We start from the raw sequence: 25,523 nt of genomic DNA on the forward strand, positions 1-25,523 counted from the left end.
AGATTGGACTGGAGACTGTAAAAGTTCAGAGTCACACTGTTAAATTTGTATTGTTAATTGTGGATGATTTATGTACGAAGGACTTTCAACGGAAACAAGACCGCAAGGGCTTTTTTGAAATGCTCCTCTTAGACAGGATGTTCGACTTTATTTGTACTGTAATACATGCTACTGTGTGACTGTACTTGTACTCTAACATTCTATCTCATAAATATATTCATTCATTCATTCAGGTACAGCACATTTTGCCATTCCCACACATGCTAATCATTACGAAATTTATTTGACAGGTGTGTAGCAAAAGGTTCAAATAAAAACCTAGAAAACGACAATCAGAGATTGCAGACCCTCGCCTCCAAAAGACTATTGGATCTTGTGAGACAGTAAACAGGGTTTCCGGATCAGAGGGGCCAAACCTGCTCTAGCTTGCTGCTCCGGAACGTACTACAAGACAGCTTCTGGACTCTTTTTCCCATCATGCCATTCATGTCCCTCCCTCTTAAAGTGGCAGTTTACAGCACAGGCATAATTCCAGATGTAAAAATAATTCTAGAATCTGGATCCAGATCCGGATCAACGCAATTCTTGGGGAGGACCGAGCCACGGACAGAACCTTGCTTCTGTAAAAAGTTCAAGTCGATTGGGTCACTAGTTTTTGACTTATGTGCTCGGACAGACAAACAAACAAACAAACAAACATACAAACGCACCCAATTGCAATACCCTTGTCTCCTCTTCGGCGAGGGTAACAAGGCTGCATTCAAACTGCAGGCTGAAGTGACCCAAATCGGATTCTTTTTTTTTTGCCCCTATGCGACCTGTATCCGATTCTTTCATGACAGTCTGAATGACACTGATTCGACTGCAGGGCTTAATGCTCAAAGTCAGCGATCTGCTTGAAATGTTTCTCTGCACAAAAAGGTTGTTTTCTGATGTTTTTGTTGAAAACCTTTGTGAATTCTACCTCTCTTCTACAGCCAATAACTCCAGAATGGAAACACACTCTGTGTTTCTGATGAAAGATGAGACTTTGATCTTTCATTTGATAGATTTGATTTTTACAGAGTCATAGTACACAAAAATAGGGCTAAATGAGCAAAAACTGCTGGAACTGGCTGTTCTGAACATGGCTGGCATTGAATGAGTTAATAATCACAAACATATGGGTCTTGCCTCAAAATATTATGTGCTGTAATAGTGGCAGTCCATAAGATTCCAAATACAGATCTAAACGACTCATTCTTAATGAATTAACGCACAACATTTCAGATGATTACACACAATGGAAAAATATTAGGGCTAGAATATTCTCCTTCTGCAAATAGACAGATTAAAAGGAAGAGAGGGTTGTCTTCCGGGAATGCTGGTGGTGTAGAGTGGCAAGGTGTGATGGAGGAGTGTCCCCATTAAAGGACACGGATACAGATGTCCAACTCAAGGTCGTTTTATTTTGCTGTGGTCTGTAATAACACAGTAACAGACATTATAATTATCAACACAACTCAACGGTTAGAACAAAGGACTGTATTTATCTATTAGGTAACTCGGCGACACTAGCATGCACAGCTAGACGAGCACACATTAGCACAATGTGCACATTCAACTTCTAGTAAATAACTGTAATTACACTCACCTTCTGGCATGTACGCACAGCGCTGAACTGAAGGAAGTAGACGTTATCTGTTAAGACAGACAAGCCACGGTAAAAGGGCAAACTATTTCCAGCTTCGACGCTGCACACGGAGATATGGTGCATTCAAAGGCGTCTATGAGCCGTGCAACGCCAAACTAATAATATGGGCTTTCTAACACAGCCGCCCACGACTGTCTACATAGACAGTTGAATCTAACATAGAAAGACCATTCAGACAGTTGAATCACCATCAGTGTCTTCAAGCTTAGGGAGCTGGACCAGACGAGCTACTGGTCGAATGTATGTCCGATCCTTCACCTTAATGGCGGCAGTCCAGACACGTCCATCAGCTCCTGGGTAAGTAGCTGTCACTTTACCAACTGGCCATAAACCTTGTGGGCGCTGAGGATCCACGATGAGCACCACTCGGTTCGGTTCGAGGTGTTTTCCATCCTTCTGCCACTTCTGTCTCTCCTGTAGACGAGGCAAGTAGCAACCAGTAAATCTGGACCAGAAGTGGTCGACGAGAACTTGGCTGTGTCGCCATCGGCGACCAATCTTCACAGTGAAGGGGCCAAAACAATCAACTCCAGTTGAATAAGAGGGTGGCTTATAGAGACGTGGACGACAAGGCGGCAGGTCTGCCATTTTAGGAATAGATGGATTGGTACGCCGCTTAACTTCCGCCCCTCGTAAAATCCAAGACCGACGATGTAGTTCTGCTAGGACTCTTTCGGGTCCAGGAGGCAGGAGGTTCTCATCACAGGCCTGGATGATACGATTGGTATGAGGATGCTTTGGATCTAGTAGGACTGGGTGGATGGTGTCTGGCTCTAGCTGCTCCGCTCTTCGTAACCTTCCCCCGACTCTGAGGAGTCCTGTGTCCCTATCGTGCTCTGGAGATAGGGAGCCCCAACGACTGGAGGTTGAGAAGGGTCGATCAGATATGAGCGCCTTCACCTCTTCTGGTAATGTCTCTAGCTGTGCCTGTTTTAAGAGGAGAATCTCAGCTTTGCTGGAATCTGCCGCTTTGCTTGGCGAGCTAGAGCTTGGATAGGCCGTCCCGTGTAGGGACTGCGCTGCTGCTTGCAAGAGCTCCTTCCGTGTGGCGAACATGCTCACATCAGGGAGTCGAGGACAGGAGTCAACAGTCACCTGTCCACAAAGGGAGGGTTTCCTCAGTTCGTTAATCTCAGGCTCTGGATAGACTGATCGGTTGTTCGGCCATTGATCCTCCGTGTGACGCAGAAAGTCAGGACCTTGGAGGGTGATGGAGTTGGCTCTGCGCAGCGGTGGTGTGGCATATCTATGGACTCCGTCAACCGTGGCCCTGGAAGTGGGTGTCTGGAGCCGGTTTAAGGCTTGCTGATCCTGTTTCGATCGGGTCACCTGCTTCTCACTTGTATAAGGCAGTGTATCGATCTGCCGGAGGCGCTCAACGTTCTTGAGGAGTTCGCAGGTGGGTGAGACTGTCGCTGCGAACAGGCACTGCTGTTCGGATGCAGAAGCTTGGTCGATACCGGTGGGACCTTGAAGTGACCAACCTAGCCTAGTGTGGACTGCAATGTGTCCTCCTGGTGGGCCTAGCTTCACCGGCTCTATGGGTGTCAGCAGGTGAGGCATGTCAGACCCGATGAGCAGAAGGGGTTGAGCATGGTCTATGAGGGGCAAAGGTAGGTGGAGGAGGTGTTTATACCTCTGCTGTAGAGTTCTCACGGGATAGGAATGTTTGGATAATCCTAGGTTGTCAGCCGTGAATGCCTGACATATGTTGTACTTCTCTTCGGGTTTGAGCGGGGAAGACACGGAAAAGGCAACTGAAGCACCATGGAGCTGCACTACGTCTTGGTGCACAGTTCGAAGAGTAAGTGTTTCAGGCTGTCCATGAAGTTTCAGGCATTGCACTGCCTGTAGCAAGATGATGCTTCGCTCCGAGCCATCGTCTAGTACTGCATAGGTCTCCAGTACTCTGTCTTGGTTATGAATTAGAATTGTCACAACCTTAAGCATGACCTTGGGAGATCTATTTGGTCTATCCAGGTACACCTTTGTGGTAGGAGTGTTTACCATGAGCACACTCCTTTGGGTTTGCTGGGCTGCATCATAGAGTACCGTCAGATGTTGTTCTTTGCAGGTACTGCAAGGTCTCTTGAGGGTGCAAACCTCAGGCTTGCGAGATGAATGAACTTTGATCTTTCATTTGATAGGTTTGATGTTTACAAAGTCATAGTACACAAAAATAGGGCTAAATGAGCAAAAACTGCTGGAACTGGCTGTCTGTAATAACACAGTAACAGACATTATAATTATCAACACAACTCAACGGTTAGAACAAAGGACTGTGTTTATTATTATTATTAAAGACTGTGTTCACTGAGATATGGTGCATTCAAAGGCGTCGGAGAACTATGGTGCGTTCATGAACGTGGGATATGTGACGATTTACGTCAGAACAAACAATTATCGGCTGGAAACGCGTCTATGAGCCGTGCAACGACAAACTAATAATATGGGCTTTCTAACACATATGAATATATTTGAAATTGCTTGCGATGTTGGCAATGAATGTCTTCAGATGAGAAAAATTGAAGCTTTTATAACCAGGTATTCACGGAATCAACCCAAATCCAATTTGGGTCTCTCCTGACATACAGCTTTTATTTCAGCCTTAACCTGTTTCTGGCTCAGCAAGAGGGAGGAGTCAGGTTAACTTATTAAGTACAGCAGAGACAGTTTAAATTACCTTACATTCTAGAACAGAAACCCCAGGACTACCTTCTGTTAAAGAAACGTGCTTCCGTAATACTCCTTTGGTATAATGTCATCGGTCAATAAAATAGCAGAAAGTGCAGAAGCGTATTTTGTATCTTTGTCTACAAGTTCCACACCAAGAGAAAAAACTAACTACTACAACTCCAATGCTGAGGTCTACGAAACGGTAAGAAAAGCAAGGAGCAGTGTAGTATTTTAGATGTTTTTATTCTGGTTAAATTGATACATTTTGAGACCATTTGAGCATCAGAAATTCAATAATTAAACTAATGAAAGTATTACAATATTAATTAAATAAAAATGCATTATATTGCTTTATATCCCATTTTATTTTACTTTAATAATTAGAATATATATTTTCAATTCAACAGTATGATTTTTCTCACGCCATAGTCTGATAAATGTGTCCATCGAATAATTGAATTATGTTCAGAATCAGATACCTCTTCATGTTTGTCTTCTTCATTGGTGATTCATTGGTCTTTCTTAAATCTTATTTGGATAGATTACCACTATGTTAGACTACCGTGGACCAAGTGTAGTCGCGAACATCGTCTCCTCCCATTTCAGCGGTGACCGTGAAGCAGCTGTTGTGTTGGATGTGGCCTGTGGTACAGGACTGGTGGCAAAGCAGGTAAATTCACGAGAAAGAAAAGAATATCACATAACCAAAAAAACAAAAGATCAATTCATCTTTGTGTATTTTATTTATATAGATCAAACTTTTATGTATAGGATGTCAGGATCTTAAAAGTTAAGAGGAATAACATCAAAAACCCAATCAGCTTGTAAATCCCGTGTCCCATTTATTTAACCAATGTGATTGATTAACAACCAAATGTGTGTCTGTTGTGTAGCTGGTGACACATGGCTTTAAACAAATTGTGGGTGTTGATGGAAGCAAAGAAATGTTGGAGTTGTCCAGAAAGACTGGGTTGTACCAGGAACTGAAGCAGTGCCTGCTTGGAGAGGAACAAATGCCTGTCCAGTGGGGTAAATCAATGGTTCATTATTTCACACCAGACATGTGTGTCATGTTTGTGTTTTTTCCCTTCTATTATTTTATGTTTCCATGCCCTGCCTTTATGTGTTGCATTATTTCCTGTGTTCTTTCCCTCTCTTTGTCACACCTGCTCCTGATCCCTGTCCCTCCCTCTGTATTCAGTCGTCTGCCGGTTCGTTGAACCTCAGCGTTGCGTTCAAGTCTTTTTTTTTTCCCATGCCATAGTCTTGTTCCTGAACCTTCGCCTGATTTTTAGACTTTGCCTTTTGCCTAACAATCTGGATACCTTTGCCATGGTGGAGCTGTTTTCTGTATACCGAACCTTTTTTCTGGATTAAACCCTTCTGTTGCTCTGCTGTCAGTCTGTGGCTCTGCATCTTGACTCCATACCATCTGTTCAGCGTTCTTGACAACTTGAGATTATATTATAGTTACTTAGTCTTATGCCTATCGATGTGTGTGTCATCAATCACAAATAACATCAGTTCATGCATTACTTTTGGATTTTTTTATTTGCCAAATTAATCCTATGTATCTTCACTCTCCTACCTTAACGCCTTTCATTTCCCACAGGTCTGTTTGACGTGGTTGTGATTGTTGGAGCACTGAGTATTGGTCATGTCCCAATTAGCGTGGTTAGAGAGTTGTTCAACTTTGCTAAACCAGGTAAGACTATGTTCTTGGTTTCATACTCTCTCAAATATAGTTAATACCAGTTTTGAATCTCTCCATAGAAAGCCAGAAATGGGAAGAGCAGACACTCGTCTCCCAGTCTAGTTCCACCAGCTCCCAAAGAGTTCCCAGGCCAACCAATAGATAGAATTTCTCCAGCGAGTTCTGGGTCTTCATCTGGGTACTCTCCCAGATGGACATGCCTCGAACACCTCTCTAGGAAGGCATTCGGGGGCATCCTGACAAGACCACCCTGAGCCTCGATGACTGAGCTCCTCACCCTATCTCTAAGGCTGAGCCCAGCCACCCTACAGAGAAATCTCATTTCAGCCACTTGTAGTCTGGATTTTACACTTTTGGTCATCGCCCAGAGCTCATGACTATAGCTGAGTGTTGGAAAGTAGACAGAGCCGCAAATGGAGAACTTCACTTTGTGGCTCATCTGTCTCTTTACCACCATAGAGTGACCATCATTGTGGACGCCTCACTGATCTGCCTGTCTATTACCCATCCCATTTTTTCCTCACTTGTGAACATGATACCGAGATACCGATGCGCTGGAGATGCTTCCGTGGTATCCTGCCTCTCGCCGATAGAAAAGCTGGGATAGGCTCCAGCAACCCCTGTGATTCACAAGGCAGATAAAGCGAACATGAAGATGAATAAATCTACTACTACTGCTGTACTTCCGGCTTGTCCCGTCAAGGGTCGCCACATCAAATCAACCTTCTCCACTTCACCCTGTCCTTTGCATCGTCCTCCCCAACACCAGCCACTCTCATGTCCTCTCTCACTACGTCCACGTATCTTCTCCTGGGTCGACCTCTAGCCCTGTTCCCTGGTAGTTCCACCCTCGACATCCTTTTACTGATATAGTCCCCGTCTCTCCTCTGGACATGTCCAAACCATCAAAGTCTGGTCTCTCTGACCTTGTCTCCAAAACGTCTAACCTTCACTGTCCCTCTTATTGTCTCATTTATAATCCAATCCAACCTGGTCACTCCCAGGGAGAACCTCAGTATTGTCATCTCCACCTCTTGTCTTTTCCCCAGACCCACTGTCTCTAAGCCGTATATCATGCCTCGCTGACTCTCTCCTGTCACAGAGTACACCTTTAAAATGCTACACAAGTACAAGACGGCCGTCCGCAAAATCTATTTTATTTGGGACTTAAAGGACATATTCTAATCAAATATAACACTCAAATTATGTGGTTCTGGAGGCCAATGTAATGCCATCCCCAGCACTTGTTTCAATAATATTCCTGAGAAGTTTAGGACTTCAGTTTTATCTGTATTAAGTCGCTGAAAATTTCAGATTTCACCCTCTTTGTTGTTTTATGTCTTTAAAATACGTTTAAAGTCTAGTCACCTGTTTTTTTTTTTTTTTTTTACTGTACTGTTTCCTATTTTTCCATAGCTGGCTACATTTGCATGACAACCAGAGATACCTGTGATAATGCTGAATACAAGTCTTCCCTGGAGAATGAGCTGAAGAAGATGGAGGAAGACGGCCTGTGGACTTGTGCAGAGGTCGCTGAGAAAGACTGGATAAAAGCGATACCAGGGCAGGAGCATAACCACAAGAGTGGTGTTGTATACCTCTATAAAAAAATCTAAATAAAGCACAACGCATTCCCATCAATATGTGTCATTGCACCCACATAAAGCCAAAACTTTCTAGAAGATAGTCCATAATATAATATACTCACTACACACTTTTATCTACAGATAGATAGATGTACTTTTAACTGTCACAGTATGCTAAACAGTCGGCAAGAATAAAATAACTGAACATAATTTATTTCCCTGGGAGGTAATTGATACTGTAAAAATGTTTAGAGGGTTTATGTTAAATCAAGTAGAGTTTATATGCTCGCAAATAAAAGGGGGCGGAGGAATCACGATCAAGTCAAGCTCAGTGAACTTTTTATTTCAAACCGGGCTGCTGCATTCTCAAGCTTTAAAAAAAATATAAAATAGTGTTGGAGGAGACGTGGACATGCAGAGTCTGAAGCATTCTTCGTCTTGAAGTAGATGGTAGTGATTAGTTATGGCAAACCCAATTATTTTTCCATTATCCATTGTGCCTCAAAGTTGCTCAAGAGTCAAGGTCAGGTCAGTATTCACTGTTTCCCACAGCTTCTTGTCAGCAGCACTGGGCCAGTTCACACACAGTCTGTGCCCTGGGAGTTTCCTATCAACGACCCCGTCAGGCCTAAGGCAGGTAAGAACCCAAATGCGAGGCGGTTTGAACGGGAGCCCAAAAACAGGTTTAATGTTCAATACCAGGGAGTCAGTCCAGAGCAGCAGACAGAGCAGGTCAGGGGCAGGCACAGAGACAGGTCCAAGGGGCAGGCGAAGGTCAGGCACCGGGTGACCAGGCAGGTCGGGCAGACAGGTCCGGATCAGAAGGCGAGCAGACGGGGTTCCGGGGACAGGCAAGGTCAGTACACGGGGAGGCAGGCGCTGGAAGGTTGCTGGAAGGAGGACGTACACGACACTACAATCCGGCATCGGTGTGTCGTCTGGGCTGGGCTTATGTAATGGCTGGGGTTGATTGTTGATCCGCTGCAGCTGGTGACGGGAGCACAGGTGACAGGGATCAGCTGATCGCAGAGCGGAGCCGTGGAGGCGGCGAAGTGGGCGTGGAGAGCGGCACAGCCGTGACAGACCCTCTTGAATGAAAGTCTGCTGCTTAATCTGATCAGATAATCAGTATGTAATTAGGACTTTGCTCCTGTTTCCAGACTGACTTATGTAACAAGATATCTGATAGAAAACTTCTCTCTTAACAATCCACATGGTCTCAAAGGGCAGCCAATAATACACCTTGTATAAAGTGGTGGTGAGATTATCACAGATCTCACCTGCTCTCAGGACTTCAGCTGCAGCACGCCTTTATCCAAGAGAAATTTAACGTTTTTGAGGAGCTCTTTTGAAGAGGACCGCTCCCCTTCATAAAAATACAAAGAGATCATTTTTAATAATTTAAAACAACTTTGAGTGTGTGGCAGGATATTTTGTGACCAAAACAGAGCTTGCCCACCATGTCATCTGCCAATACACAATCTGAAAATGCAAAGAAAACAATTGCATCAGTTCTTACAAACTGTACACCAAGAGAACAGGTCGACTTCTACAACTCCTGGGCCAACAACTATGATACGGTAAGAACATTGAAGTATATTACAATAACTTTGATTTTTCCATCCTGGTTAAATTGCAGTATCCATTTCATAACAATGAAAAGGTCTAAGATCATTTGAGGATCCCATAAATTGTTTTTTTTTTAATTTACAACTAAGATTGTGTATTCAAGGATTTTAATGGGGATTTCTTTTTTTTTTATTCCATACATTTGTTCGTTCTTAACCATACAACTAAACCTGAATGTGTGAGGTTTGTATTTGACATTCCAATGAGTGTGGCATTTGTATTTGTGATCAAGGTGTGGAATGTTGAATTTATTAAGGACTGGCAGAAGTTGATTGATTATCAAACTGATACATTTGGTTTGCATGTTTGGTTTTCTGATGAAAGGATTCCTCTTAGTCTTTCCCCCTAAATCGCTGCAAGCTGTGGTTTGAATCTTGGAACTCTTGCTGCAAACCACTAAACAAGATCAGCATTAGCATCATCATCTGCCATTAATTCTTCACTTTGTTTAAACTATGTCCACATACATTAGGTTTAGGGGTGCTGGCCGGCTCCCCTATGTATTTGTTTTTATTTTATTTAAGCAGAAGTGATTTAGTTGAGATTGTTGCCTTTGAGCAAGATATTTTGGTTGATAAGTTTTAAAGAACTTATAAAGTATGTAACATAAGTGGCTAAAGAAGGCAAACATTCCTGTCTTAGTTAAAAAAGATTTATGGGTGATCAATTTCCATGATCTGATGGCAGACTCGGTTAATTTCCGAATACCCCCAAAATAAAAGAAAAAATATAATGCACTTTTAGGGGTATTATCATGAGATAAATATAGTAAAAACACACCTTGGTGAAAAAACAAGGCAGTTCAAACATACATGCATATTTAACAATAAGTCAATTTGTGTTTGTGTGTTTCATAAAATAAAAAGGACTTCTCATTACTTTTCATTTCATGTCATGTAACTTCACACCCTTCCTGGAAATTCCGCAATGTTCTCCGTATAGTATGATACTACATATAAAAAATATTCCTGTTTACCTTCTCATGTTTGTCTTTGTCTTCAGTGCCTAAAGCCATTGTTGTCTATTAAAACTTGTTTGAATAGGATATGGCTTCTGCAGAATACCGTCCACCACTTCACGCAGCAAAAAGCATCAACACCCATTTCAGCGGCGACCGTGAAGCAGCTGTTGTGTTGGACGTTGCCTGTGGTACAGGACTGTTGGCCAAGGAGGTAAACCCACACAATAGAGGGAAAACAACTATGTCTTGTCAGTTACACAAATAAAACATTGTTTCAATAAAAAAATTTTTTTTAAGTATGTTAATGTATGGTTGTTTCAATTTAGAAGAAAAAGTTATTTCAACCAATGTCTGACTCTGTCCTTGAATAATTCCCTTATTTGTCTTGAGACCTTTATTTAACGTCCTTCATTTCCTTATCGCCGAGCCAATGAGCTTGTCCTTCCCATGTCCTTGACTGGTGTGACTGATTAGCAATCAAATGTGCTTCTGTTGAACAGTTGAAAACAAAAGGATTCAGACATTTTGTGGGCATTGATGGAAGCAAGGGAATGTTGGAGCTTGCCAAACAGACTGGGTTGTACCGGGATCTGAAGCAGTGCCTGCTGGGAGAGGATCCACTACCTGTCCAGTGGGGTAATTGTCATGATTTTCCATTTCCCAAGTCATTGACTCAACCTGAGGTGGGGTGTCTTTTTTTAGTTTAGTATTAGATAAGTATTTAGATTGATGGTCATTAGTCTTTAGTCTTTTTTCACAACAGATCGTATCATAATAACGTTAAGATTTAGCATGTTTTATTGAAGTGTTGTTTTCTCAAATGTACAAACTTACTGTAAAATATACACTACCGTTCAAAGGTTTTGGGGTCACCCAGAAAAAGGAAGGTCAGTTTCATAGCTTCTCTAACCAGCTAAACTGGTTTCAGCTGCGCTAACATGATTGCACAAAAGTTTTCTACTCATCCATTAGCGATGTAGATATTGCACCAAAAACCAGACATTTGCTGCTAGAATAGTCGTAAGAGTGTATTAGAGTGTATTTCTTTTATTTAAAAAAAGATAAGGACATTTCTAAGTGACCCCAAACACTTGAATGGTAGTGTAGATATTATAGCCATTACTCATTTATAGTTTTTCTTTTCAGTTGCAGTGCATGTCTGTCAGTTCTCTTTATCGTGTAATTGTGGCAGCCACTCCTCCTCCTCACCCCTCTTCCTTTCCTACAGGTGTGTTTGATGTGGTTGCTATTGTCGGAGCGCTGATTGTTGGTCATGTCCCAGTTAGTGTTGTCAGGGAGTTTTGCAACTTTGTCAAACCAGGTGAGATTATCTTTATTGATTTTAAGATGTCTCAACTGAAGTTTTGGGGTGTCATTTTTTTTTTTAATGGTGCATAGAATCCATGCATAACTATTTATAATGTTCAGTTTTGGAATCAACTCGGTGAAAATGTGTGCACATCAATCAGTCAGACAGACATAAGCAATCTCAATCTCACTATCATATTTTTTTAGTGTGGGAGGGGCCTCATTATAAAATCTGGTTTATAGTCGCCACTTCACTGAGTCACCAGTTTCCAAGCGCATAAATATTCATAAACATGTCAGGCACCTATTCTCCGATGAAGTTTGTTTTCTTAGAATGAAACTTTTACATGGAGGGTGGCTCAAAGTCTTCTGTCTGTATGCAGCGAGTCTGTATCTCACATCTGTATTGCTGTTGTGTATTAATCACTCAATGACACGACTGTACTGTTGCCTATTTCACACTAGGTGGCTACATGTGCATGACAGCCAGAAATGCGCAAGATAGTTCAGACGTCAAGTCTGCCCTGGAGCATGAGCTGAAGCAGATGGTGGAAGAGGGCCTGATAACTTGTGTGGCGGTCACTGAGGAGAAGGAATGGCTGAAGCTGTCGTCAGGGGAGGGGCACGGCGATGATTCTGGCGTTGTGTACCTCTATAGGAAACCATAGCTAAAGCGCAGAGCTTGACAATGTCGTGGTAACACTGCACCCACAGAGGCATCTAACTTAACATTTCAGGAAGATGATATTCATTACACTATATTGACAGAGATCATCAGAACAGCACACAGAAACAACATTCAAACGGCAGGATGTGGCGTTGGGCATATGGGGCTAGACGATGGTTGCCAACAATGCCACTTTAGGACTTCCAACCTAAAGATCGTTTTTTTCCTTTTGGTGCCCAGCTCGTTCTAGCGGGTTTCCCGACGGCACTTACGCACAGGCCCGCTCGCACTGAAGACCGGCACGGCATTAGTAATTCAAAATATTTATTAACACTCCAAAAACAAGCTTTGCGTTAAAAGCACTATAAACACGCAAAAGAAAAGGAGAGACACGACAGTGACAGTCTACGACCAACCTGCCTTCGAGACGGGGAAAACACAAATGAGGACCCTGGAACAAGGGAGGGGAAGCACCTATATACGCCCCCCCCCCAATCAGTGGTAAATGGGCCACAGGTGCTCCCTCCCACACCTGCCTGCCCAATTAACTCCAATCATCCGGTCACACAAATATAAGTAAACAAAGCAGCATTTAAAAAAAAAAACAGTCAAGAAGAAGAATAATATCTTCCAAACTCCAAGACAAATGTCTATAATTGTGCTGGGTGTTTTAAAAATGATTCTAAATCTGTTTTTTTTGTGTATGTGTGTGATCAAAAGATGTAAAAGATGTATTGCAACTTTGGATCCTGTTGTCTCCAGGTTGGTGTAAATCAAGAAGAGCAAAATAAAAATAATCAACTGGCCTTGTTTTATGTTTCACCTCTTCTGTTCTAAACCTTCTGTTGGAGCAGAAAAGAAACGAAGGACTGACACCACTTCTCAGGAGTCTTGTCTTGACGTTATGGGACACGTTGGCTTTAGAATCCTATATGTGCTATTAAGTTTAGCTATAACTACAGGGTTATCTAACCATGCTTGTCATGACAGAACTAGGCTGGTGTGACATAACATTAGCAGCACCTTTACTCATTTAAACACTAAATGTTATCCGTTTATAATAAAGAGGGTATCTTTAAAAAAAAGTGGTATGTTGCTTGTTATAATAAATAGGATATCATTACCGGTAAGTGGCCCAGCGATGAGTTGGCATCTCATCCAGGGTGTAGCCCGTCTTTTCCCAAGTCTGGGATAAATAAAATGCTTTTGATCAGTATCACCCACAACTTGAGCTGCAGGTTGATTCATCTTTTTGATAAGGGAGGGAGGAAGGCAGGAAGGAAGGACAGCAGGCAGCAGGTGTTTAAGTGCCACCCTGATCACCAGATGGCAGTGTGGAAATGAAAACGCAACACCTCAGTTGTGTGGGTATACTGTAAAAGTTGACAGCCCCCTATCGCTATGTCTATTAACTCAACATATTCTGACTGGTTTGGATTTTAAACCAGTTTCTATGGGATTTTTAAAATTACATTTTTACGTTCAGCGAACGTGAGTTAGGACATTAATTAAGTTGAAAAAAGCAACTAAGAGATAAATCTTGTGGGGCTGGAGGCATAAAAAGAAATCAAGCCAGATATTTTGATGATGTCTTCTTTAAAACATGAAACGTTGTCGTGCACGGCTATGAACTGCCAGTTCTACACTATATGGGCAGCTTTAATATGGGCATTTATTTTCTCAAGCATCTCAACATGATAGGATCTTTGTTTCCATCACATCCTTTCTGTGTACATTTCCAAAGAGAGTTCCAAACACTTGATTTGTGTCAGAAAATGACAAATGCATTTTATTGATGGTCATTTATGATACAAATGTTGTTGTGAATAGAATTCTCAAGTCATGGTGGAATGCAGGTTTTAAACCCAGTTTTATTGTCAGTTATTTATTTTTGTTGTGACTGTCTGAAGTTAAATTTAAATCGTTTGTTTTAATGAATCATTAGCTAAGTTTTAACTTTATTTTTGAAATAATGAACCATTATGTTCCAGCAACTTGATTCACTGAAACCGAGTTTGAATCATCAACGCAGACATTTTGTCTCCTTCTTCAAACAGTTGACTCTGTCGCTGCATCCAGTCTCTGTCAAACCGGTTTGTCCTGTGGATTTAAATAGCTAGGAAGAGGATTGAATGTCCCGACTGGCTTCAAAAGAAGAGCTTGTTTCAGCTCATGTCAAACATGCTAGCATGTTAAATACATTTAGGTACGTGACAAAAAGCGATGACGCACATGATCATTTATTGAAAAGTTCAAAATCAAACATTCAGTATTATCCAAGTGAAATAGACATAAAAATCACATTACAAAGAAGAAAACACTCAAATCAAAAACGCTTCAGAAATCCCTATTGACAGTTTTGTAGCAATGGTCACAAATAGTTTTGCATTCATTTAAAACATGCTGAGGTTTTCGTGGAAAGAAACGTAAAAAATGAGCACTTTCCTGAAGTACAAAATGATCACATATAAGCTAAAACATGACACCGCGTAAAGCGCCTTCATTGCTTTTGTCAAATTCAAACAGCTGCGTGTTCAGCAGAAACAAACAAGCTGAAAAGTCTGAGGTAAAAGTCTTCACGAGGATGGTTCCATTTTAATTCAGAGCTTTTCAATAGACAGTTAATGCCAATTAACATCAACGTGTCAAACCTGACATACCAAATTAATGTTAATGATCAAATAATGGAGTTTACTTATAAAGATGTACAAGTTCACTTGCTTCCGGGGGTTGTTCATTACGCTTCTTCAGTTCTGCTTTTGTGCTTGTTGCCTCATGAAGCTGCTATTCTCGTGCATTTTGATGACATTTTTACATTAAAGCACAACTAAAAATACAATTCAACTACAATGCCAACCTCTGGAATTATTATTATCACTACACAATCACAAGATGGAAAAACTGCCACTTCTAAATAACGTGTGTGTGTTTCCGTATGTGTGTGTATGTGTGTGTACCCACATTACAGGTATGTCCTCACTGGAATTGCAGATTTATCTTCATTTTCACTCTCCATTGTTAAATTCTCTTCCTTTCCCGCTGCCTTCATCTGAGACGCTGTAGATGGAGCCTCGCTGTGTTCAGATGTTGCCGAGTCGAGTCTTTTCATCTGAGACTTTGTTGATGGTGCCCATGATCTTTCTGACTCCCTCCTCCAGCCTTGATCGGACCCGTCCTCCAATGGTGGCCTTGTGTAAAGCTGAGACTTCGTTGAGGCCCCCTCATTGCTTTGAGGCTGGGGCGACACTGCTCCGAGAGCCGGTCTCATTGCTGCTGTTGCTCTAGCGTGATGAGAGACCAACTGGCTTGTCCCACTGGAGGAGCGGACCGCCACGTAGCGAATAGAGGGTCCCTTTTCCACATTCTGGCCTTTGAGGGGACACGCAGAGCTGATAAACAAACCCCCTCCCAGTATTAGCAGAATGGACGCTCCCCAGCCGATATAGAGACAGGCTCCAATCTCCCGCCGCTGAGCATCAATAGAGGCGCTGTAGAACTTCCTCACAACGGCCCCAGCTGCCCACGACGTGGGAATCAGGCACAACAGACCGGTGGCGATCAACACCGCCCCTGCTGCGATAGCAACCTTGCCCTTGCTGTCGCCCTCTTCGTCCAAAAAGCGAGTGCATTTCCCCCCGACAAAGGCCAGGATGAGGCCCACGCCACCTACAGCGATGGCAAGGACAGTCAGAGCTCTGGCAGCCTGCAGGTCTGAGCTGAGAGCAAGGAGAGACTCGTAAGGCTTACACTGCATCTGGCCAGTGCTTTGGACCACGCAGGTCATCCAGATGCCTTCCCAAATTGTCTGGGAGGTGACAATAGTGCTGCCGACAAAAGCCGTGACCCGCCACATGGGTAGCATGCAGCTGACAATGACACCCGCCCAACCAAAGAGGCACAAACCACTGGCCAACATCTGCATGCCAAGCGACGCCATGACGTGCCGGTGGAGCGATCTCTGCAGCAGCTTGAGAAATCCTCACGGTACTGAAAGTCCTTGAACACTGCTGGGATATTTGTATCTTTCCCAGGGCAGCTTCTTTTGCTTCTCTTCTTTTGTGTTTCCCACCGAAGATCTTAATTGCTGGTCTTTCTCAATATGATGCTCCCCTTTTCATGCGCCTCCATTTTTGTCTATCTTCTCTTATTTCTCTTTTACCGCTGTTGCCATTTTTGAAGTAACCCAGAGCCTTGGCTGGCTGTTTAAGCTGTCCGTCCAGCCTCCAGCAGCTTTTACCTGCATATAGGTGTGCCTCGATTCAGCTCATTTGTTTACGACCTTCCCTTTGTCTGCCTCTTCCTTTGTATTACTGATGATTTCTCATTCCGCTCTCTCTCCAAGATTCTTCCCTATGTATCTTTCCACCGAAGAGGATTTTCGCTATTGTCACCTGAGCGGTTGCCTGTGTGCTAATGGCTGTGTGCAAATCCACCACGCCTATCCTACTGGGAATAATGAGGGGAGGAGGATGACAATGGTAGAGCGAAAGGCAGCTGTGAAACCATGACATCATCAATTCCCTCCCTCGTTGTCTTTGTGTGACGAGAGTATTTTGGTGATATTTTGGAAGAAACTAGCTACAATAAATTTTGGATAAAGCAGAGAGAATGATCGATTATGAGCTTTAAGCTTGTTTGGCAGAAGTATTGTTGTCTTTATTCAGTTGCGCACCATCTAATTGTATAAACGCTTACTTTGAATGATTTGACTCAAAAGTGAAAACATTCTAGTTCATGTGAGTGATTGATTACACACATGTAGAATGTATCAATGTACCAGAGAGAAAATGACATGAAGCAAATCTCCTACGAGAAAAGTCAATTGAAAAATGGCCAATGTGCAGAGAAACCTGTTTGAAACATGCAAAACTACTCCGACTACACACACAAACACACACACACACACACACACACACACACACACAGTCCTTCTTAACCTTATAATCTGGCTCAACATAATCTTTCATCTGTCATTTTAAAGTTTGGTGATTTACTTTTTGTTTGCATTAAACCAAATGAAATGTTATAAATAAAATAGAATTGTGTCTAAAATAGAAAGTCCTTCATCTAGTGCATGCATTTCCAGACCAGGGAACACCAGATAGATTTGAATTCAGAACACACACACACACACAGACACATGTTGAAGCATAGTCATTGCTGTCTCCATTTATTCGTTTCTTTGACAGGAAGGACATTCATTGTCACATAACCAGTTCTTAAGGATTCTTGTAAAACCGGATCACCATGCAGTGAGACTCTGACATTCTTCAGCTCTGTAAAGGCTGCTCCCTTTGAAAATGTTTAAAAAATGCTGTGACTCACTTTAAGTCCCATCTCAAATGTGAGCCTGTGTCAGTTCTCAGGAGTGGCCTCAAAATAGCATTTGATCATGGAAAAAGAGATAATGAATCAAATAATGACAATAGCTGTGACGTAATCATCAATACTCAACGAGTCAGAAATGTAAAGAAAGAACTATATTGGCAGATTAGTCATAAATATAAACATGTTTAATGTGACTCACATGGATCTCACACATCACACACATCGTGCTGTGTGCTTGTGTTGGATTAATAAACAACAGTAACAGAGAATATAAGTGTGAAAGGCATCAAAATGGTGAAACACATATTTCTTACATACAGAGAGTTTAAACAATGGGCTGAAAGATACACAGTTGTACAGTCAAAGATGTTTTCTTTTTTCACTTAGATCATACATGTTATTCTAAGCAATTAAAACTCCAACTCATTGTATCTAATATCTAAACATAGGCTCTGCTGCTGTCCACAGACTGGGCCTTGGCATACTTCACATCGTAGATTTTCTCCTCTTTGGGGGGGCAGGAGCTACAGAGAAGCCCTCCGCCTAGGAATAGCAGTGCTGCAGAACCCCAACCGATATAAAGCGAGGCCCCCAGCTCCCTCTTCTGAGCGCTGACAAGGGTAGGGTTGTAGAAATCACGAATGATGGCGTGGGCAGTCCAGCAGACGGGTATGAGCACCAGGACGCCCGCGATGATGAAGACGATGCCAGAAGCAATGCCCACTTTGCTCTTTTTTACGTCATCCGCTACAAAGTTGGTGCACTTTCCCCCAACCACACCAAGAAGGATCCCAAAGACCCCGACGATGATCGCTATGACAACGAGTGCTCTGGCAGCCTGCAGATCTTGCGGAAGGATCAAGAGCGAGTCGTAGACTTTGCACTGCATCTGGCCCGTACTCTGGGTAACGCAGTTCATCCACAAGCCTTCCCAGGTCACCTGGGAGGTGATGATGTTGGAACCGATGAACGCGGTCACTTTCCAGGTGGGGAGAGCACAGATGATGATGCTCCCCAGAACTCCAATGAAGGCCAGGATCAAACCGAACATCTGTCTTCCACCAGATGCCATGATGAGAGCTCCTCAATCCAGTAGTTGGTTGCTGAGAGTTAAAGTGAATAACCAGTGAGCGAGACAAAGGAGCAGGTCGTGATTTTACAGCCCACTCAGTGACGGCGTTGATTGTGGATTCCTCCCTTGCTTCTTCTGTTCTTGAGAGAGCGAACAGAGGAGGAGTTTTTCAGCATGCCTCTATGATGAAACTCTACCCTGAAGAAATCTCACCCGACCTGATTCACAGTACAATAAGAAACTGATCCTCACAAAGCGGATAAAAGAGTGATTTTAAAACAACGTATCACTAATCAGGACAGGATTTGCTCTGATAGGCAGGAATAATGCAAAGAAGGATCAACACTGCAAAAATCCCACAAAGTTTTTCTATGTCCACTTTTATTTTGATATATACATATTATTGATTGACAGGAAGGAAATAAATAGATTAAAAATACTAATAAATATAGTGATAGAAATTATGTAAAACAAGTAAACATTTCACAACAGACAATATGTTGTAAAATAGTAATACAGAATGACGATGAAAATCAAATATAAGGTTGCCTGTTCACAAGATTATACAAACAATACACAACAGATATTTGTGAAACTAGCAGAAGGGTTTGGCACATGATTGGCAGCAACTCATCACAGATGTGGATTTTCCAAACCCTCAGACAATTCAGCTGCGATTTATGATCAACAAATTCAGTACAATAGCTCATACAACTTTTAAAATACAAAATGTAATAAATGATTAGTCAGGTGGTGATGCTTACAGCCTTACAGTATCGCTGAAACACCTGAAACTCGTACTCAGTGGCTCCAAACACAGGATTCACTTGAGACTATGAAAGGATTAATGAAAAGTGACGCATCGCCTCCAGAGTGACGACACACTGTCCATCGATACCAGCAGCGGTTACGTCTGTAGGCGTTGGAATCCACGCATGACAACTTGGCTGCAGAGAAAAGTCCCTTTTATCCTTCCCCCAGCAGAGGGAGCACAAAAACAGTGCCCCCTGCAGGGGGGGGGGGGTCATTGCTTGTTGAGAACATATTGGCCTTTTGAATGCACACTTCACCTTTAGTCACGAATCTGAATTAATTAGAGCATGTCCACACGTAGCCGGTTATCTCTAAAACCAAGATATGTTTCTACGGTTTGGCCTATCAGCCAGTGCCACACGAAACCGTGTATTTCTGTCACTGAAAACGATGGTTTTTGACAACTTCGATTACGCATTTTAGGTTTGGAAACGTCACTCCGCGACAAAAACTGCTCTGGCGTCACATGTGCGACCCAAGTTTACATTCAGAAACAGCACGGATGCCTTCCAAACCTATCGCTTATTGTTTACTTGTTGACTTTATATTCCAAAACTACGTTTAGGAGCAATTCTGCCTCCTTGTCGGTCCACACGAACGGGACGCCGACAGATCTCACCCTTCGACATTACACAAAACATTCACATCTTCAGAGATGAAAATAGAAGGAAATCTAACAGTAACAGTGAGGAATATATCACTAATACAATTATATGTGCAAAAGGAAGGAAAGAATGAGAAGTAAAATAAATAAATATAAAAATAACCACATGGCATGACATTGACCGGTAACTTGTAAAGCAACATATCAACACTCTGCACTCGGAGAGCACAGACCTCCGCCAAGCACCTCAGTCCCCCATATTGTGATTTACACCAAAAAATATAGTCCTACATTTATTTTATCTTTATTTTTAGATTCCTTAACCATGCAAACGAACCTTTAGCAATTGGATTCACATCGATATCATTATTAGTTTGGAAGATATTCACAAAAAGCACTCTTTGACTCTGCCAAATTCCATAAACATTGGTCAATTATCAACTGAGATATTGAGGAAGAAATTTTGAATCCAGAATCTATTCTCGGTCATCACCAAAATGTAATCATCTGTTCCTGGAAACATTCCCAAAATCTCCTAAAGATTCATCAAGATCTGTCTGTAACTTTTTGAGTTATGTTGCTAATAATAATAATAATAATAATAATAATACATTTTATTAAAAAGGCGCCTTTCTCAGCACTCAAGGACACCGTACAACACATGTCAGGAATAACATATCTAAAATAATAGACAGACAGATGGACAGACAGACAGACAGACAGACAGACAGACAGACAGGTAAACTCCGGCACAAACATGACCTCCTTGGCGGAGTAAAAAATATTGAAAAGTGAAGTCAAATGTTGTCCAAAAAAGTATTGGAACGAGAAATCTGATTCAGACATTACGTTTTCAGTCTCATTCAGGATAACAATTCGTGAAGGGCGATGCATCCAGTTTTAGGGTATGGAATTTAGTAATATTTCATCAACATACGTTCCCTTTCTCTTTTGTCCCCGATATATTTTACAGATTACTATCCGAAGTCTCGGGGTTGCGTCCCATGAGGCTGACCATACATTCTGCTCCCGCTCCGAACTGTATTCGGGTAGTTATAGCCGTGAACTTGGGCGGCGTGCTCCACCATCCTCTTTGGTGAGTCATGATCAAACACACTGGAGTGGTTTGATTTAATGGTTTCGGACCTCAGAGTGGGCGTACGAGATGCACTGTTGAACAACGGAGTGTTGGTGCTGTATGGCATGTTGATGTTGTAGAGAGGTTGGAGTCTCTTCTTCTCCCCGCAGACTAAGCACAACAGTATCCCACCGAGCAGGAGCAAAAAGGAGGAGGCCCAGCCTATGTAGATGGAGGAACCCACCTCCCTCCTCAGGGCTGCAGTCACCAGGGGATCGTTGAAGACCAAGATGGTTGCTGCTGCTGACCAGCTGGCTGAAATGAGACACAGGACTCCAGCGAGGATGCACAGAGCTCCACCCAGCAAGGACACCTGGACAAATAAAGGACATTTTTAGAAGTGAGCCTTCGATATGAATTTTGAATAAACAAGTCTGTGTGGCAATGACTGTCAAAAAGACAAAGTCAACTGAAATGGTAAAAACGACTCAAGCAGTTTGCAGACTTTGCACCAATGTGTCAAAATCCAAACTCTGTCATCATTATTATTATTATGATTATTTGATATTATTCCCACATGGTGCATATTCAGAAAACCTGTTAGAAAGACAATAAATATCCTACAGTTCATTTTGGAACCAAACCCAGCTCTGCCATTGTTTTTAGGATAAATATATTTTTTAATTTTTAAATAAATTCTTCCTTGTTATAGAAATTGCATCACTTTCTTTCAGTCCTTTTAAGTTACAAACATGACTGCAGCACCTTCCTTCTTGAGGACGAGGTGCTGGGAGGTGCTAAAGGGTCAGCTGGAGCACCACTACAGTTGGCGACGCCTCCGCCAATTAGGGCAACAATGAAGCCCAATAGGCCAGCAAGGATGGAGAGCAGCGTGAGGGCACGCCCAGCCTGGATGTCAGAGGTCATAGTGATGGACGTGGTGTGTCTCTTGCACTGCATCTGGCCTGTGGCCTGGAAAATACAGTGTAACCACAGACCATCCCAAACCTGCAGAGGCACAGTGAAATTCAAGGAATGATCATCATGATGTAAGATAGAGGTTTCATCACCTTCCTGCTTATCATCCATTAGACACCATTTTGAAGGAAAAGTTAAAAAGAAAATATATCTGATATTTTATTTCTTTGGGTTGTGTTTTTAAGACAAAATCCAGAATTTTCCATTACACCTTAATCTTGGATTACATTTTGGCAAATGTGCATGACAATGTAGATTATATAGATTACTGTATGTAGATTTTCTTCTCATCAATGCCCTTTACTGACTCACATGATTGATCATGCAGCCAATAAATTGTTAAAAAAAAAAATACAACAGTAGATTATTAAATGTAACTTGCATTTTACTTACCGACTGTGCTGTCACAATGTTTGCTCCCACAAAAGATGTCTCGCGCCACATTGGAAGACCACATGCCAAACAAACTCCAAAAACACCCATCATAACCAGCACCAGGCCCCCAATCTGCCTGCCCTGCCTCCCCATTTCAAACAAATACGCTACGCTGCTGTATTATTACACAAAACTGGCTAATTCAGCAAAGAAATCCACCGTCCTGAAAATGTTTTGGTCGCAGGATTTCAGAAGAGGAGCTGAGCGCTTCCCTCGACTCTACAGACAGAAGGATCGGGTCGTGTTTTGCTGTTATGTTAAATAGTCAGGTGATTCAAAGATCAACAGAAATGTGCCAGAGAGCCAGCTTGTAGGCACACAGACAGGTTCAGGTTGTTTGAAGCCCTGAATTAGGTCTAGTCTCGGTCTCTGTTTTTTGTGCCGTGGCTTTTTTAAGGATTTGCATTCTCTGACATTTGGAGAGACAAGCGCTTTCAAACGGCTGACGCAGTGCACTGACAATCTCAGTACTGAATTATTTTGGGGAAACTCCTGTTTTAACTCAAATGACTCGTAACGTGCAATTAATTAAAATGTATTAATTTCGTAAGAGAGAAAAACGCTGTACAAACTGTACCGCTAGAGTGAATGCCTGCACTAAAGCCATTCAATCCTGCATGGATGTTTAGCTTGACTAGCCCGTCACACACTCCCCAACATTTCATTTCCCTACATGTTTACATAATTAAGGAAAATGTCAGGGGGGAAAACAGTGATAAGTGAAAACAGAAAAATTATTCCTTTACTGGGATCTGCTCCAAATGTAATGGGTTTCTTCCCGACTCATGGCACGTCCTCCTCCCAGGTTTCCAGTAATTATTTATTTTGGATGCTAAAAATGAAAACAACCAAACAAACAGACATGAGTGACGATACAACTTCCCTGCGATTCTTGTGAATGTATTGGCCGAGAAGGATACAAGGATAAAAAAAAACAATAATAGTTTCCTCCATTCCATGTGCAGAGCATGCTCAACAACTGAGCAACAAATGCACAGTACATTTGAATCACACAGTATTTAATACAATAAATTATAAAACTGATCATTTGCAATACAGTTCAACTTCAACTTTTATTTCTTAAACATTTCCAAAAAAGATAAAAACAGTTCTGCTGTAAAACGAAAATTCTCATTACATTTCAGAGACATTCAAAGTGATACCAATGTTTTTGACAACAAAAATGAACTAAAAATAAAATAACTATTTTATACTACCATAAACCCCTTCACATAAACTCAGATTTCTGAGACTTCACTGTAAATCCTTCACTTCAAAAACATGCCTTCATAGTGACAGCAAACTAAAACTTTAGAATGCAATGCATTTTAATATTTACACAGCATTTGAAATTATTTGCTCTAAATATAGTGCACTTAACTTAAGATAAAAAAAAAAGAGCTTCTCTTTATGGATGAAAAACATCAACAGTTCAATGCATTTCTGTATATTTTCGACTGTGTTGTCCATCTCCTCCATCTGCTCATCCTCAGTATCTGGAGGTGCCACATATCATCCCTCCTCCAATGATGAGCAGAGATCCAGATATCCAGCCCACATATATGGAAGCCCCGAGCTCTCCCCTCCTCGCGTCAGTGTTCAAGGGGTTAAAGAAGCCTGTGACGATGCTGTAAGCCGACAAGCTGACAGGAATGAGGCATGCGATTCCGGCTGTTATAAACACCACGCCACCGGCCACGCCAATATTAGATTTAGTCAATATGTCATGACGGAAGAAATTGGTACAGCGTGCCCCCACCACAGTCAGCCCGATGGCCACCACACTCAGGGCGATGGAGACGCAGACCAGCGCCCTGGAGATCTGCAGGTCTTGTGGCAAAGCGAGAACAGAGTCGAAAGCCTTACACTGAGCTTGGCCGGTGCTCTGGATCACGCAGTTCATCCACAGGCCTTCCCAGAACACCTGCGATGTGATGATGTTCGACCCGATGAAGGCTCTCATCGCCCACAGGGGCAGTCCACAGATCAGGATGGTGCCAAGGAAGCCGAGGATTGCCAAGAACACACCGGCAATCTGAGTCTTCTGAGCCATGATCACAGACGTACGCAAATCCAAAGCACAACGTCAAAATATCAAAGTCTGCCTTCCGTTGAGCTGAAGATCATTTTCCTCACGGACTTTCCCTCACCTGTCGAACCTGCCGGCTGTGTTCAGAACAGTTGTTGTAAGGGTGTGTGTGTGTGTGTGTGTGTGTGAAGGTGGACAGATGGGGAGGGGACTCTGCTAGTTCGTGGATCAGGTTTCTAGCTCGTCCTGATTCCTGCTCTGCGTGAATAGGTAGGAGTGGCCATGTGTGAAAAGCGTTGCCGTGTTTGAAAAGAAAAGGCTTTGGTTTCAAATATAAAATGAAAAGAAGTTTTAGGGCTGCGGGTGAAACAGCACTTCATGGACTTTTTTTCCAGATTTGAATTCTAACATTGTATTTTTATTAATTTAGGAACATGCCAAGGCAGGCGAGGCCGGAAAAGATTGTAGACCCAGAAGGTGATTCAGGAGCTTAATGATAGTTAGGATGTTTAATTACCATTTAAAAGCATAGACTGGTCAAGCTAGGTACAGACCACAGAGAGAGAGAGAGAGAGAGAGAAATAAAAACACAAATGGGAAAGACCTGAACCAGAGGCAATAATCCAGAGACGTCAGTCCGAGGCTGATTAGGAGTGGATCCGCGAGTCGTGTGATTGGCTGCTTCACTTAATCAGGATCATGCAGAGTCCTGCTGACAAGTCAGGCCAGTGGACTTGTGAGGGCGGTGCTAGCCCAGACCATGACAGTATGTTAGCCCGCATTTATATTAATGCGTTTCACATGTGCGCCATTCCCAAGACATTTTGGCTACCCCAATTAAAAACTCTTAGGACTGCCACTGACAATTAAAGAGCTCAGACTGAAAAAAAAAAAAAGCTCAGACTGAACGAGAACTCAATTTGAGCGGCGTTACCCGTTCTTCCGTTAGTTG

The 25,523-nt window shown here is 42.4% G+C and overlaps 6 protein-coding genes across 6 annotated transcripts; 2 read left to right on the forward strand and 4 right to left on the reverse strand.

Moving 5' to 3' along the window:
• Positions 1-4,451: 4,451 nt before the first annotated feature.
• LOC137900300 (methyltransferase-like protein 27) lies at positions 4,452-7,699 on the forward strand. Its single transcript, XM_068744365.1, has 5 exons — positions 4,452-4,571; positions 4,911-5,039; positions 5,263-5,398; positions 5,982-6,074; positions 7,500-7,699. The coding sequence occupies exons 1-5, from the start codon at positions 4,452-4,454 to the stop codon at positions 7,697-7,699; spliced, it is 678 nt and encodes a 225-aa protein (XP_068600466.1).
• A 1,430-nt stretch (positions 7,700-9,129) lies between these two features.
• LOC137900213 (methyltransferase-like protein 27) lies at positions 9,130-12,235 on the forward strand. The gene is made up of 5 exons (XM_068744275.1): positions 9,130-9,249; positions 10,342-10,470; positions 10,760-10,895; positions 11,488-11,580; positions 12,033-12,235. Exons 1-5 carry the CDS (start codon positions 9,130-9,132, stop codon positions 12,233-12,235), a joined length of 681 nt encoding a protein of 226 aa, XP_068600376.1.
• A 2,145-nt stretch (positions 12,236-14,380) lies between these two features.
• Positions 14,381-16,324, reverse strand: LOC137900010 (claudin-4-like). The gene has a single exon (XM_068744049.1). The coding sequence runs from the start codon at positions 16,169-16,171 to the stop codon at positions 15,197-15,199; it is 975 nt and encodes a 324-aa protein (XP_068600150.1). The 5' UTR covers positions 16,172-16,324; the 3' UTR covers positions 14,381-15,196.
• Positions 16,325-17,388: 1,064 nt separating this feature from the next.
• On the reverse strand, positions 17,389-18,851 carry LOC137900011 (claudin-4-like). The gene has a single exon (XM_068744050.1). The coding sequence runs from the start codon at positions 18,632-18,634 to the stop codon at positions 18,002-18,004; it is 633 nt and encodes a 210-aa protein (XP_068600151.1). The 5' UTR covers positions 18,635-18,851; the 3' UTR covers positions 17,389-18,001.
• A 2,177-nt stretch (positions 18,852-21,028) lies between these two features.
• LOC137900214 (claudin-4-like) lies at positions 21,029-22,635 on the reverse strand. Its single transcript, XM_068744276.1, has 3 exons — positions 22,501-22,635; positions 21,895-22,137; positions 21,029-21,502 (listed from the first exon to the last, which is right to left on the reverse strand). Exons 1-3 carry the CDS (start codon positions 22,633-22,635, stop codon positions 21,029-21,031), a joined length of 852 nt encoding a protein of 283 aa, XP_068600377.1.
• A 785-nt stretch (positions 22,636-23,420) lies between these two features.
• Positions 23,421-24,595, reverse strand: LOC137900016 (claudin-like protein ZF-A89). The gene has a single exon (XM_068744053.1). It carries the CDS (start codon positions 24,593-24,595, stop codon positions 24,032-24,034), a length of 564 nt encoding a protein of 187 aa, XP_068600154.1. The 3' UTR covers positions 23,421-24,031.
• Positions 24,596-25,523: the final 928 nt, after the last annotated feature.

The sequence above is a fragment of the Brachionichthys hirsutus genome, chromosome 10, assembly GCF_040956055.1.
Source record: "Brachionichthys hirsutus isolate HB-005 chromosome 10, CSIRO-AGI_Bhir_v1, whole genome shotgun sequence".
In the NCBI taxonomy this organism is placed as follows: Eukaryota; Metazoa; Chordata; class Actinopteri; order Lophiiformes; family Brachionichthyidae; genus Brachionichthys; species Brachionichthys hirsutus.

Coding starts and splice junctions, on each gene's coding strand:
- LOC137900300 (XM_068744365.1), top strand. CDS start 4,452: ATGTCATCGGTCAATAAAATAGCAGAAAGTGCAGAAGCGTATTTTGTA. Junction 4,572..4,910: donor ATGCTGAGGTCTACGAAACG/GTAAGAAAAGCA, acceptor TTATTTGGATAG/ATTACCACTATGTTAGACTA. Junction 5,399..5,981: donor ACAAATGCCTGTCCAGTGGG/GTAAATCAATGG, acceptor CATTTCCCACAG/GTCTGTTTGACGTGGTTGTG.
- LOC137900010 (XM_068744049.1), bottom strand. CDS start 16,171: ATGGCGTCGCTTGGCATGCAGATGTTGGCCAGTGGTTTGTGCCTCTTT.
- LOC137900214 (XM_068744276.1), bottom strand. CDS start 22,635: ATGGGGAGGCAGGGCAGGCAGATTGGGGGCCTGGTGCTGGTTATGATG. Junction 22,138..22,500: donor ACATTGTGACAGCACAGTCG/GTAAGTAAAATG, acceptor GTGCCTCTGCAG/GTTTGGGATGGTCTGTGGTT. Junction 21,503..21,894: donor CCTCGTCCTCAAGAAGGAAG/GTGCTGCAGTCA, acceptor TTATTTGTCCAG/GTGTCCTTGCTGGGTGGAGC.
- LOC137900213 (XM_068744275.1), top strand. CDS start 9,130: ATGTCATCTGCCAATACACAATCTGAAAATGCAAAGAAAACAATTGCA. Junction 9,250..10,341: donor GGGCCAACAACTATGATACG/GTAAGAACATTG, acceptor TTGTTTGAATAG/GATATGGCTTCTGCAGAATA. Junction 10,896..11,487: donor TCCACTACCTGTCCAGTGGG/GTAATTGTCATG, acceptor CCTTTCCTACAG/GTGTGTTTGATGTGGTTGCT.
- LOC137900016 (XM_068744053.1), bottom strand. CDS start 24,595: ATGGCTCAGAAGACTCAGATTGCCGGTGTGTTCTTGGCAATCCTCGGC.
- LOC137900011 (XM_068744050.1), bottom strand. CDS start 18,634: ATGGCATCTGGTGGAAGACAGATGTTCGGTTTGATCCTGGCCTTCATT.